At 47.7% G+C, this 14,676-nt stretch overlaps 1 protein-coding gene across 2 annotated transcripts; it reads left to right on the forward strand.

Annotated features, from left to right (window-relative positions):
- The first annotated feature begins 93 nt into the window (after positions 1-93).
- ATAD1 (ATPase family AAA domain containing 1) lies at positions 94-14,366 on the forward strand. Of its 2 annotated transcripts, none has more exons than XM_085064452.1 (10): positions 94-286; positions 2,204-2,379; positions 3,617-3,715; positions 3,949-4,069; positions 5,936-6,136; positions 6,791-6,897; positions 8,694-8,783; positions 10,346-10,396; positions 11,916-12,022; positions 12,931-14,366. In XM_085064452.1, the coding sequence occupies exons 2-10, from the start codon at positions 2,218-2,220 to the stop codon at positions 13,049-13,051; spliced, it is 1,059 nt and encodes a 352-aa protein (XP_084920578.1). In that variant the 5' UTR covers positions 94-286; positions 2,204-2,217; the 3' UTR covers positions 13,052-14,366. The 2 variants fall into 2 exon arrangements, with proteins under 2 accessions (XP_084920578.1, XP_084920577.1); XM_085064451.1 differs by having other exon boundaries at positions 100-286; positions 11,916-12,052.
- The last annotated feature ends 310 nt before the right edge of the window (positions 14,367-14,676 follow it).

Raw genomic sequence — 14,676 nt, forward strand, 5'->3', positions numbered from 1 at the left:
CCCTTCCCGGGCTCATCCCGGCCCTTCCCGGGCTCATCCCGGCCATCCGGGCCGGAGCGCCATCAGCCGGGGGGCGGAGCCTTCGCCGGAACCTTCGCGCAGGGCAGCGGGCGCCGCACGGACGGAGGAAGCGCCGGACGCGCCGCCGCTGCTGGGCCCTGGGTGCCGCCGCCGGCTTCTGCTCCGCTTCTCCCTCCTGCTCTTTCTCCTCCTCTCCTTCCTCCTCCTCCTCCTCCTCCTGCTCGTCCTGCTCGTCCCGCCCCGCGTCCCGGAGAGCGGCCGCACGGTGAGTGGCCTGGCGGCAGAGCGGGGCTGGCGCGCTGTAGCTGCCGGGCGGCGGGAAGGTCACGGGCGGCGCGGCGCGGCCCTGCCCGGGGCAGCCGTGACGGGGCTGCCCGGCACTGGCGGGGGTCCCCGCGCTGGGCCGGGCCCTGCGGGGATCTCCGGGCCGCGGGCAGGCCAGGGTTTCCCGGCAGCGCCTCAGTGTTCCCTCGGAGCGGAACAGAAACTGGCGCCGCTGCCGCTTTTGGTTTCCCTTTTAGCGCCGGTACAGGCAGAGCAGAGCCGCAGCGGGCCCCGAGTGAAGTGTCCTCTCCTCAGGACAAATGAACGCTGATTTCCTACGGGATTGAGCGTTTGTGTGTTATCAGGCATGGACCAGCGAGGTTATGCTTCAATTTCCCTCCTGTTCAGGCTTTTCCTTACGGTTGGCGCTCAGGACATGGGTTGCATAAGAAGGAGGTTTCTGCATTGGGTTTTTGGGGAGGCTTTTTCCTTGTTCAGTGACTGTAGAGCCCTTTTATTTTAATACATCAGCCTGACGAGGACACGCAGAATTCTCCAGGTCTGGAGTACTTGCTTAGATCCCTAAGCAGGCAAATGTCACTTGGTTTCCAGGCAGGTGGACAGTGACACACTGGATTTTTAACTGCCTAAACAGGGAATGAAGAGTTAAAAACCCTCCAAACCCAGTGGTTTCAGTGATCCGAACTGGGATACAGCAGAGAGGTGTTGATGGCTGTTGGTCAGTGTGAAGTGGTGCTTCTCCTGATTCCAGCCTCAGTGGAATTCCACATTCCAGAGTCAGTGGTGTGGCAGTGTCTTGAGTTGAACACGGGCTTGGCATAACACAAGAAGAGGAATACAGGGATAATTTGGCTGTGGGTGCTGCAGCTTTGCCCTGGGGAGGGGGAATCCAGGGATAAGTTGGCTGTGGGTGCTGCAGCTTTGCCCTGGCTGCCAGCTTAGTTTGGAGACTGGCCAGGGAGTGTTAGGAGCTGCCAGGGGAATTGCTGCTGGTTTTGCCCTTGCACCAGGAAAATGGGGCAGTGCACAAGGACTGATTTGAGGATTGTCAAGCAGATCACCCCCACCAGCTGAGGAGGAAGTGGACCCTGATTTTACAACTAATTTTTCCAGTGTTTTAGGAAAGTCCTTTCCTCTGTGTCTTTTGTTCCCAAGATTGAAGGTGCTGTGCTCTCTGGGCTTGGCTGTTGCAGCAGTCAGGGTTTTCTCTGGATAGCTGTGTGCCACATCCAGCATTTTCAGGTTTCCAGGGATATTAATAACTCACCATACATCCTGCCAGGTGCAGGCTCCAGCTCTCAACCTCATTTTAATCAAATACAAATCGTTGATTGCTCCTTAATGTGGCAGTCGGGTGCCTTTCCTGTGAACTTCCTCTTAGGGAAAAGACCTCTCTGGTTCAATAATGGAGTTCCCTGGCTCCAGGATTCAGTATTCTTGGGTCAGTAGCATTCCCAAAATATCACTCTTAATGGGAATGTAATGTTTGTGCCCACAGAATCCCAGAATGGGTTGGGTTAAGAAGGACCTTAAATCCCATCCAGTGCCACCCCTGCCATGGCAGGGACACCTTCCACTGTCCCAGGCTGCTCCAAGCCCCAGTGTCCAACCTGGCCTTGGACACTGCCAGGGATCCAGGGGCAGCCACAGCTTCTCTGGGCACCCTGTGCCAGGGCCTGCCCACCCTGCCAGGGAACAATTCCTTCCCAATATCCCATCCATCCCTGCCCTCTGGCAGTGGGAAATCGCCATTCCCTCTCATCCTGTCCCTCCATGCCCTTGTCCAAAATCCCCGGGAAACAGCTTTTATCAAACAATGTTCAAACACAAGGCAGATGGTTTTTCCGCTCTAATTTTCTTCCCTTCTCTCCCTCCCTGTGCTTCCCTTTCCCCTCAGGTCTGGCAAGGAGGATGGTGCACACCGAGGCGTTCTCACGGCCCCTCAGCCGCAACGAGGTGGTGGGGCTGATCTTCCGTCTGACCATCTTTGGGGCTGTCACCTATTTCACCATCAAATGGATGGTGGATGCCATTGACCCCACCAGGAAGCAGAAGGTGGAAGCTCAGAAGCAGGTAGGGTTCCATTCTGCAGCATTTCCGTGGGATATTGCAGAAGGTGCTGATGGGAAGCTGAAGTCTTTTAATCAGCCTCAGGGTTTAGGCTGTTGGTCTTTTCGGTGGTTATGTTTTATAACAAATTACAGTCTATAACAAATGACAATTTTATAACTAGTTACAGTTTCTAGTCAGAAGTGGTGGCAAAACTGTTGGTCTGGAGGCTGCTGTTGGCTCTGATTTTCAGCAAGTCTGTGGTCCTGGTGCCTTTTCTGCTTGTGACAGCTTTGCTTAGCAGCAGTGGCCTTAAACCATGCTCTCATCAGTCTCTTGGTTGCTTTTGAAAACCTTGAGCAGAGATAACTTAGTTCTTAACTTAAAAGATAACTTAAAAGCTCTGCATTTATGGCATCTTAATGGCAGAGTCCCCCACCAGCAGTCAAAATGCCCTGGAAAGAGGAGGGAAAAAATGGAAAGTCTCCCTCCTTATCTTGAACTAGAGCAATTTGTGCTCTGGGAAAAGCTTCAGGGGCCTTTCAGAACCAAAAGTTAAAGGCTTGCTTTGGAAATGTGGCAGCTTTTTTTGTTTGGTTTCTGACTGACAAGAATTTCACAGGCTTTGAGCAACCTAAATCTGTGCTGGGTAGTTTTCCTTTGATAAAGAACTTTTTAGTTGAAAAACAGCTTTCCATGGTTTTCCAATGGGTGTCAGTGCCAGCTGTTATCTAAGAGGCTGCACTATCTCAAAACCTTGTTGGATTTACTGCAAGTTTGAATAGAAAGAGAAACTGAATTGTGCAAGTGTGTTCACACAATGGATGACTTTCCCTTGTAAATTAGGAAAAACCCACTGAATACATATTAGAAATTGACTGGCTTCTGGGAATTTAAAAATACATTCATCTCCCCTTGATTCCTGGAAAAATATATTAATCTCTCCAACTGCTGTGGAAACTTGAGGAGCACATTTTGTGTTTTAAGGTTTGGTTTGGTTGTTTTTTGGGTCAGAAGAGATGAGTTGTGGATTTGGGCATGTGAGGGCCCCAACATTTGTTTGCTGGGAATTGAGACATCTGACTTGGTTTCACTCCAGTGACAACAAAGTCATGAGGAAACAGCAGAACCTTAAAACAAGATCTAACCTCTTAGGGAGAAGTTTTTCAAACCACAAACAGCAGTTCTTTAAAAACGCTAATTTTTGAGTGAAGCATTCAGTTTCTTTCCCTTGATTTTCTTGGTGTTTGGTTTCCCCCAGGCTGAGAAGCTGATGAAGCAAATAGGAGTGAAGAATGTCAAGCTGACTGAGTATGAGATGAGCATTGCTGCCCACCTGGTGGACCCACTCAGCATGCATGTAAGCAACTCCCCTGCTCCTCAGACCTGGAAAATTTGCCTTTGCCTCTGGATTACATGATTCACACATCTCTGGAAATACACAAGAAATATTCCTCTGATTTAAAACTAAAACTGCACCATTGAGAAGAGAGGTTTTAAACACTTCTCTCTTTTATTTTCAAGGTGCTACTTTACTGTTTTTCCTTGGCAGGATCAACGCTGATCATTCCCAACACTGTTTTTTCCTTCTAGGTCACCTGGAGTGATATTGCAGGCTTAGATGATGTCATCACAGATTTGAAAGACACTGTCATTTTGCCCATCAAGAAGAAATACTTGTTTGAGAATTCCAGGCTCTTACAACCCCCAAAAGGTAGGAAGGGAATGTCATGGATTTATATCTTGGTATTTAAAAAAATAAAAGGTGCAGTTCCTCAGAAAGGGAAGAGGAAGTGGCTTGCTAGGCCAAAGTACACCATTAGGGCTGATGCCAGGGAAAACCCTCAGATTTCCCCTGTTCACCTGCTTTGCTGAAAAAGTTTCATCTTAATAATGAAGCAATAGTTGGGTTTTGGTTACTGATGGTCCATTTTGGTGAGCTAATCACAGAATCATGAAATGATTTGGCTTGGAAGGGACCTTAAGCCCATCTTGTTCCACCCCTGCCATGGCAGGGACACCTTCCACTGTCCCAGGCTGCTCCAAGCCCCAATGTCCAGCCTGGCCTTGGACACTGCCAGGGATCCAGGGGCAGCCACAGCTTCTCTGGGCACCCTGTGCCAGGGCCTGCCCACCCTGCCAGGGAACAGTTCCTTCCCAATATCCCATCTATCCCTGCCCTCTGGCAGTGGGAAGCCATTCCCCCTTGTCCTGGCACTCCAGGCCCTTGTAATCCATGTATCCTGCATTTTTAAATGCCTAAATTAACTTTTTTTTTTCTCCTTAAACTCCATGTTGTCCTTTGTCAGAGTTGAGCTCTAACTCTGCTCTACAGCTTTGACACTCTTAGAAATTCCCATCATTCCCATCATCAGACAGACTTTTTCTCTGGACGTCTCTTGATTTTCTCTGGAATTGAGTTACAGAATGTTGAGGCAGGGAGGAAACTGTCAGGTGGCAGATTAATTTTCCAGCAGTAAAACAGAAGCTGGACTCTGCTGAAATCCTTACAGCCATGTTTGTTGTATGTTACTGAAAAAAAACCAACAAAAACCCAACCAGAATTTAAACCTGAAATGTTGGACAAAACCCCCAAGTTGTCTTTATTGCTTTCTTCCCTGGAATATTGATTTTTGGAGCTCTTAATTACTGCCTGGATCTGCGGTCACCTCAGTCCTGTGTCCCAAGGGATGGAAAATGCAGCACTTTGGTAGCTGGTTTAGTTTTTCCAGGCTACTTTCTGTGTAAGTCACAAACTGAAGCTGTCTGGAAAATTACATGAATGCCATGATCTAATAAGCTGAAGGAAAAAATGACTTTTTTATTTATCTTTTCAAAGCAGACTTTCCATCTAGGCTAGCTCCCCAGTTTTATGAGTGGCTTGTGCTGTATATTAATAGGAAGTCACTGCTTCAGAGAAATGATGTTTTCTGGTCATCACTCACATAAACAGAGAAAAAAACCTTAATAATTCTCTTGTGTTTTGGGCTTTTTTGACTGAATGTTGCTCTTTAAATTGTTTTCTTTACAACTCTGCTAGAAAAACACTCCTGTGAATTCTTGCACTGTGACAGCTTTAAAAATAATACAAGATGTCATGTTTAATTGTGGGTAATTTGTTTAAAATGTCTGTGGGGTCTGTTGTGTGATGGATTTTTCCTTTTCTCAATCCTCTGTGCTAAGTTTTATTAGCAGGACTGAAAGGAATTGTAAACGAGGCTTGTCAGATGCTGACAGGAAATAAATAGGGGGTTAATTTTATGTAACCTTTACAATCCTGGGAATGGAATAAAATGGAATCATGGAATGGTTGGGGTTGGAAGGAACCTTAAAGATCATGTTCCACCCCCTGCCATGGGCAGGGGCATTAGACCAGTCATCTTTCAAATGTCTCCTCTCAGTTCCACCATGCCTGTCTTTAGGTATTTTGAGCTGTAATAGGGATTATCTTTAAAAACTCTGATTTGATGGAATAGTGTTTCCTTGTTTTGGTTTCTTACCTTTTAAGACCAGGACCAAACATGAGCCTGGACACCCCTAGGCCTGTCCTACCAAAGCAATAACACAGTGAATTTTCCAGGAGTCCTTCTCTACGGCCCCCCTGGATGTGGGAAAACCCTGATTGCCAAAGCTACAGCCAAGGAAGCCGGGTGTAGGTTCATCAACCTCCAGCCCTCCACGCTGACGGATAAATGGTATGGAGAATCCCAAAAACTGGCTGCTGCTGTCTTCTCCCTGGCCATAAAGCTCCAGCCATCCATCATCTTTATTGATGAAATAGGTAAAAATCTCTTTTTTTATCTGTAGCTATAGCAGAGTGACATTAAACTGTAGGTTTGATGATGTATAGATCTGCTGTCATCTTGTCCTTAAAAAGAGTGAAGGTTCAGGAAGAGAAATAGGATTGGAGAAAGGAGAAAAGTAAGAGAAATAGGATTGTAAAGGAATGGTGGCACGTTAGGAAAAACAGTGTCTTTTTTCCTGGTGGTAGTGGAGGAATTTACAAGTAGAACAAATTCCTGCTTTATTTTTGGTTCATGAGGAAACCCATCACCAAATACTCTTCAGTGCTTCTGCCGTCAGGGCACATAATGGGAAATAAAATATGGGTTTTGGAGAGCTGTGGAATAGTAGTTTCATAAGGCTGAAGAAGGAGGAGGGGCAGCTGCTTTGCATTAATCCAGGCAGGTGAAAATTTGGAGCACAAGATTTGAGGCGATCTCCTGTGATCAGTGCACCCTTGTGTGGTGTCATTTAAATGGCCTCAGGAACAGGGCAGGTTCCACTTTGCTGCTTTCACTCTTGGCTGCACTCCTCGTTTGCTGACAAGGGTTATAAAGAATGCATTTGTAAGATAAGAGAAGAGCCCAGGTGTGCCCATGAGGGATTGGATTGGATTGGATAGGGAGTGACCTGCTTCCCTCCTTGGGCACAGATTCCTTCCTGCGGAACCGATCCAGCACCGACCACGAGGCCACAGCCATGATGAAAGCCCAGTTCATGAGTCTGTGGGATGGGCTGGACACCGACTACAACTGCCAGGTGAGTCCTCAGGGTGCTGGGAGAAGGGATGGGATTCCCTCTGCTGGGATATTGTGCATGGAGCTGCTTGGGAACAGTGACAGTGCTTGGAGCAGGGATTGCCCAAAGCTTCTTTACCTGTCAGTGATTCCCAGCACATTATGGGAATGAGGGGAGTTGTATCCACAGATCATTGTTCTTCCTGAGAAGATTGGCTTTGTGCTTATTTTGGTTTTAATCAAGAAGTGGCATTTTCAGATGGGATGGGCTTTAAGGTCCTTTCCAACCCAAACCATTCTGGCATTCTGGGATTCTAAATTACTTGAAGTTAGCAAAAAGCCTGCATGGCATGGTTCTGAACTGTCTCCTGGCATGAGCTTCTTGAAGCCTTTAAAAGGGATATTTAGTCTCCAAGAAGAAACTTTTCAGCCTTTTTAATGTGTATCTTTCCATAAATAACCAATGCACTGACATCCAATAGTTCTTGCTGTGTAAAATCTGCTTTTCCTCCTCTCTCAAGCTTGTGCTAAAGATGTTTTTGAGCTGATTTTGCCCAAAATGAGAATATATAAACTGAGGAGGTTTAAAGCTTCCCATTAGTCAAAAGCCAGTGGTATGAACCCTTCACTGGAACCCAGTATCATTTTCCAAGCACAATGAATTACCTTTTTCCCCAATACACTGACAATTCCTTGGAGCAAATGAAATTATTCATTCCCGGCAGTGAGACAGCAAAATTTGGCTTTTGTAAGAAAAACAAGAATCCCAAATGCTTGGAGGAAATGGTAAGGAAGCATTGAGGTGGATGTTATTTATCCATGTGTTGATTCCACCTGGAAGCCACGATCATCTGTGGGCTAAACCTGCTGAGACTCCATGGATCTGGAGTCTGGCAGGAACTCGAGGCCTTTTGGCTGAAAATAATGTGCCTTTTGGCTGAAAATAATGCCCAGAGGAGTGTGGATGATCCCTGAGCCAACAATCCCAGTGCCTCTAGGTGGCAGGGTGACTCTGCCGGGCCAGTGTTCCTGGAGCTGCTGTGCCTGGAGAAAAGGCCAGGAGCAGTCAGGAAAACCCTGCATCTGAGATTAATCACCCTGACGTTTTTCACTCTCCTGGCTGGCTGTTTACCATGTACATAGAGTAACAAATGGGGAAACAAGGCTGCTGTGAATGGGGAGCAAATTTGTTCTGGAATTAAGAACTGGAGTGCTCCAGGGAGGTAAACACTGTCCTGGTGTTGGACTTGGCTTGGACACCTTTAACCCACTGCTGCCCAGTGTACCTGTAGGTCGTGGAAGGCTTTCTTTAGTGCATAAAACAATGAAGACACCGTTTGAGCTCCTATGAAAGCTGCAAGGTGAACTCATTGCCTTGCTGGTCTCCTGGAATATGTCCCTGCCCATGGAGGGCTTGGAACAAGATGACCTTTGAGGTCCTTTCCAACCCAAACCTTACATAATTTTTTTTCAGCACAGCACAAAGCCACCACATTTTTAAATACCCTCCTGGAACATCTCCTTTCAAATTCCACCAGGAACTAAAAGTGACATCACAAGCAGAAGTTTTAAGTTCCTTCTTAGGGTTTGAACTTTCAAGCTGGACTCATGTAGAAATCTCCCCCCAGGTGGTATTTGTGGTACCAGGGCTCTCTGCAGCTGCCCTTAATGAGATCACTACCAGGAAACCTTTATGTAACTTCTTTAAACGTTGATGCTGTTGATAAAGTAGGGGAGATCCCATGGCTGGTGCTGAAATTCCCAGTCTGTGGATGTTTCCCAGCCCTGGTTTCAGTGGTGTCTGTTGGTGTCACACAGGTGATTGTGATGGGAGCCACCAACCGGCCCCAGGACCTGGACTCTGCCATCATGAGGAGGATGCCCACCCGCTTCCACATCAACCAGCCTGTAAGTCCTGCCTGCCCTGCCCCATCAGCCAGGAAATCCACTCCTCTGGGGTTGTTCTTCCAGGAAATACTGCATTCTGCTGATTTGGTTGTAGGGTTTTTTGCAGCATGTCTGTAACTTGGCTTTTTAAGGTCAAGTTTTGATCCTTTGGGTCTTTTATCTGAAACAATACCATGAGCTTCCCACCCCTCCTCTTCTCCTCTGGGAATGGAGCTGTTTGGATGCTGCACACTGGGAAGGGCTTGTTTTTAATTGTGTTCTGCTCATGCCTTTCCACTGCAGACAATGTGGAAAACCAGGTTTGTTCTGCTTGTGATGGGCTTGGAATGAGATGGTCTTTAAGGACCCAAACCATTCCATGGTTCTGTGATTTATGCCACTGTAATTAAGATCTTTATCAATTAGGCAGCTGTCACAAGGTTGTCCTTAGTCCCAGTGTTGCTCTTGCCAGCCTTTACCAGGTATTTAAGTTGCCTTTGAGCTCTTGCTGACGTCACCACACATTTTTGTGTCAGTGTTATCAGTTCAGTCGTGCCTGTCAGAATTCCCTTCTGGCTACAGAAATAGTTATCCATCTTTTGCTGAAACTTAGAGACAAAACTGGAGGAGTGAAACTCTTACTGATTGTGCAAGAGAGGAGTTGTGTTCCCAGGCCTGTGTTGGAACTGCCTTTCACTCCGTGAGGGCGGATCCCTTTGGGAACACCATTTATAACCTGGGAATTGCTGTTCTTCCATACCTGTTCCACAAGCTCCATCTCCAACTGTTCCTTGAGTTAGTAGGGAGCAAGGATGTGAATTTGAGTACTTTCTTTTGTCTTTCTATCAAACCCTGGTGTTAGAAGGATGAATTATGCATATTCAATATGCAATATTACGGATATTACAGGGTTTGGCTCCCTCTCCCAGCATCAGAGTTAGCACAGGAGATGCCATTTAGGGAACAGATTTTCCTTACCCCACTACAGCCCTATCATGAACTTACTGCTTCTCTCTCATTTTTATGTTTTGTGATCAACCCAGATTGGCCCTGACACTTATTGAAGGTGGAATAATTGATGTGCTGTGGATTGGGAACAGGCATGGGCAGGACTGAAAGCCTTGCAGATTTTATGACTGAGTTTGAGATGAAAAGGCCCCAAATTACTCATAAAAATTACCTGCAAAGCTGAAGGAAATGGAAGAAGTGGATTTTTGGGACAGACTAGCAACTGTTCAGCTGCCAGATAATCTATGGGGGAATTTTCCCCCTTGTTAATGATGTAAGTGAGGTTTGGCAGGCACAAAACCCAGTCTTGGTTGCCTGTGTTTGCCCTTCCTAGGAAGGATCTGCTCAGGACTCAGCTGATTCTTCAGTAACCTCCTCTCACACAGTGTGTGATTTATCTGGCTTCGAATTTCCCTGTGGAACTGGACTTGCCATCGGGGAGGTTTCCTCAGTGTGTCTCATATGTCCTGGGTGAGGGAGCAGCTGGTGTGGCTGAACTGAAGAGACTGAAAGCCCTGGGATAATCCCATGTGTTTGTTTTTGTCCTCTGGTAACTTCCATCTCTTCTGTTTCAGGCTCTGAAGCAAAGAGAGGCGATCTTGAAGCTGATTTTGAAGAATGAAAATGTGAGTAGCCCCCTGTTAGTGGCTCATTGCTGCATTACTGCCAGCAGTGCAGCTCTGGCCTTGCAGAATGCATGGTTGATAATTGCCTGCCTTGCAGTGAGGCTGAGATGATCTGCCAGGGCATTTCTGGTGAGAACTTGGGAATCTTTTGTGGGTTTAGGTGTGGCCTTGCACTAAAGCCCTGCAGTTGGCTCCTTTGTGAGCAGGAGCCTCAGCAGAGCACCAGCCTTGGGTTGTGTGGTGAATCACCACCTCTGAGCAGAATTACTCCATTTCTCTGTCTCCATTTGCTTGTTCTGTAACAAGAGAAGAGATTTCTCTCTCTAAAGAGGACGAAGGTGAATCATGTTTGGATCAGGGAAGAAAATTTGAAGCCCTCATGAAGCAGGGAGAAGATGCTACTCTTTAACTCTTTCTTGGCTGAAGTCAAGAAAGGAGGAATGACTTTTTTTTTTGACAGTGCTGCTTTTGATCCATAATTCAAATTTGCTTTAGAGGAGAGGGGAAGGAGTAGGTGTGAGCACACCTGGAAGTGTTTGTGGGATATGGGATCCCTGTCATCAGAGCTTCCTCCCAGATTTAGTCAGCAGCACTAATTGCCTTCAAGTTAATGTTGCAAAGTGTCTCTTGGCTGATGTCTAACCTGAAAAATATAATTTATTTGTAAAAACAAGTTAAAGTTTTTGAAGAGGTCTAAAAATAGCAGCTCAGCAGTATCTGTCAGGGAATCACAGCCACACAAATAAGTTTTTCAGGGAGACAAAAAAAACAGCCTGTATTGGTTTAGCCCACAGGAGGAGGAATTAGATCTCTCAAGCCCAGCTTGTTTTCAGCCAGGGTGACAAACTTCACATGGCAGGGAGGGTTCTGCCCTCTTTTCCTTGCCTGCCTTAAACCATGGAATAATTTCCCTCCTGGAAGAAGTCATTGCAGAATTTCAGCCTTTTGTTAGACTGGCTTGGCTTTAACTTTTTGAAAAGGAAATACTGATGCCCATGGTGGGAAAGGAATCAGAAATTCCATAAAGAGATGGAATAAATGTGGGGTCTTGGCTGGCAAGAGCTCAGCCTGACCCAGTGCACTGAGTTAGACACATGATTTTGCCTCTGAATCCCCCAGTGTGAGGCTGTATAAAGCAGGAGCAGGTGTCCAGAGAACAGAGTTTTTAGAAACTTGTGTAGGCACCTGGAGAAAAGGGTCACTATTCCTGGGATCCAGTTTTTGCCAGGCAGATCCCTACAGGAGCATGGTTAGTATAGGATATACCAACGGGATGGTTGGGGTTTGCATGGGGTTTTTTAACCAATGGCAGAGTTTGATGAGCTGAAACATCAGTTTCCTTTAATGGCATGAACCCCTTGGAGGGTTCAAAGAGTAAGGGAATAATTCAGCTCCCCAAAAATGTCAAACGAAGATAATCTTAGAGCGGGTAGAAACACTTGGAGGTGACTTGCTTGTTGTGGTGACCGCAGCCAGTGGCTTTGCAGTGTCCCTGCCCTGACCCCGTGGTTTCCCCCAGGTGGACAGGCACGTGGATCTGCTGCAGGTGGCCAAGGAGACCGACGGCTTCTCGGGCAGCGACCTGAAGGAGATGTGCCGTGACGCGGCGCTGCTCTGCGTGCGGGAGTACGTCAACAACGCCTGCGAGGAGGACGTGTACGTGGGGCCCTGCTGCACACTCACAGCTCTGTGTCCCCTGCCTGCACCTGGGCATGGCTACAGGGTCACACACAGCACGAGGGTCCCGTTTTCCTGCCCAATTGCCGCTACACCACCATCCCCCCCTCCTTCTCCCACAGCTCAGTTACTCAGTTTTGGCTTCGAAAATGAGTGGTTGTCCCAAGGTGCCAAGGGGGAGGTGGCCTGAGCCAGCAAGTCCTGCTGCTGCTCTGCTTGGTGCCAGGTTTCTGTGCTGGTGACATGATGCTGTGATGACCCTCTGGTATCTGCCACACCTGCAGCAACCCCTGTGTGCATTCAGGGGCTGGAGTGTGTACAGGGAAGGGAACAGAGCTGGGAAGGGGCTGGAGCACCAGGAGAGGCTGAGGGAGCTGGGAAAGGAGCTCAGCCTGGAGCAAAGGAGGCTCAGGGGGACCTTGTGGCTCTGCACAACTCCTGCCAGGAGGGGACAGCCAGGGGGTCAGGCTGTGCTCCAGGGAACAGGGACAGGACAAGGGGAAACGGCCTCAGGCTGGGCAGGGGAGGCTCAGCTTGGACAGCAGCAGGAATTTCTGCATGGAAAGGGTGCTCAGGCCTTGGCAGGGGCTGCCCAGGGAGCTTTGCAGTCCCCATGCCTGCAGGTGTCCAAGGAAGGCCTGGAGGTGGCACTGAGTGCTCTGGGCTGGGGACAAGGTGGGCATTGGGCACAGCTGGGACTCCATGGGCTGGGAGGGCTTTTCCAGCCTCAGGGATCCTGGGATTCCAGTGCAATGCTGGATCCATGTGAGAGCTCCTGTTCCCAGGGAGAGCTGCTGGCTGTTGGCACAGCTGTCACAGCCCCTGAACGCTCACCTGGCTGTTCCTCTCTTCCCCAGGCATGATGAAGATGAGATCCGGCCCGTGCAGCAGCAGGATCTCCACAGGGCCATCGAGAAGATGAGGAAATCCAAGGATGTCTCCATGCAGAATCTGGCCATGGAGATCGTGTTTGATTAAGACAAAAGAGTGTGTTTGCAGTTCTGATGTGATTTAGTTTGACTTCTGTAATCAGTTAGCAAAACCAATGTCAGGGGGCGGGAGTGGGGGTGGCAGAGGGAGTTCTGTTCCTGGAATCGTTTTTATACAACAACCTCTAAGTTATTGCAATTCCGACTGGAAGTGTGAGCACAGATCATGAGTGGAACAATTCAGCCCAGACCAAGAGCTGTGCCTGGGTGTTGTCCCACAGGGATCCCCTTGGAGCCTTACAGCAAGAGTGGGTGGTCCTGGGGCCAGGGGACAGGACCCGACACGGGCTGCGTGTGTACAGATGGGTGTGTGAGTGTAGGACCTGTACATAGCCACACTTTTTTTTATATATAGACATAATCTGTAGATAACTTGAGTATGGAAAATCTTTTCTACTTCCTGAAGCAAACCAAATCAGAAGCTGTATAGGTGAAAGATTCCTCGATACTCAGTTCACGTTCACTTCTACCTTTTAGCAGCAAATGCCAGGATAGAAACTGCTTCTAGGACAGAGCAACATTTGAAATGCTACTGATTCTTCTTCCACATGACCACTTGAAATCTGGTGCCATTTAGTAAAGATAGTAAACTACTGTGTAAAAATGTTTGAATACTTTTAATTTTTTATGAATTCTGCTTTCGGAGGCTTTTTAAATGAAGGCTGGTTTTATTTTTGGGTTTCCCTTGCTGTGAGCAGTCCGAGTAGAATCCCACCTGCTCTTTCCTAAAGCCCCACATCCTCTCAGCTCTAAAGCCATGGCTTTCTGAGCTCCTGTGCACTTGTCCCACGGACTTGCTGCTCCCTCAGTGTCTGGAAGCCCCACTGTGGCACCCTCCCCTGAAGTGTCACAGCCCTGAGGCACGGGGTGGGGGGACAACGACATTGTGTGATGTTTGACTCTGTCACATGCTCAGATCTGTGAATTTGAAGAGGAGGGAATGGGTTTGGGGTTTATTAATGTGGTTTAGCAACGTGCTGTCCTTGCTGGTACCAGTTCTGGTGAATTCTTGTAATGTTCTGTCATGATAAAGGCCAAGGGTTACAAATGTGAGTGGCAAAAATGTTTGGTTTTTTTTGGTGAAGTTGTTGTCAGATATAGTCAAGAACTTGTGTTTTTCTCGTGTAATTCTATGAATTGTGCACCAATTGACCCCAAATCTGTAAAGGGAATTGTTCAAAGCCCAGGGGTGGGATGCTGTGTCACAGCTCTGCTGCCTGTGACGGGAGGCAGAGAATGATGTAAAACCAAATGGACTGCAAAGGAAAATAAAGCGATATAAGAGGGCTGGAGCCCTGCCACCACACCGTGTCAGGGGCTGGTGACAATGTCCCTCCAGCTCAGCCTGCTCCCTGCTGTCCTGCTCTCTGCAATGCTGGGGGGGTGATGCAGCAGGGCTGAGTTTGTCCCAATTTAATCTTAAAACCAAATGACAGGGGGTTAAAAATAATTGAATAATTGCTTAGACTTCTTCCCTGTATGAAAAAGCAATGGGACATGCACAGTGGTCTAACACAAGGATGTAGGAATTTAGGCACAGCAGAAATGCTGGACTATAGAAATGGGAAAAGTGGGATATGGGATGCTAATGCCACAAGTCACATTAGTGCCAGG

This window comes from Lichenostomus cassidix, chromosome 6 (genome assembly GCF_008360975.1).
Source record: "Lichenostomus cassidix isolate B80296 chromosome 6, HeHo_3.0, whole genome shotgun sequence".
NCBI classification, from domain to species: Eukaryota; Metazoa; Chordata; class Aves; order Passeriformes; family Meliphagidae; genus Lichenostomus; species Lichenostomus cassidix.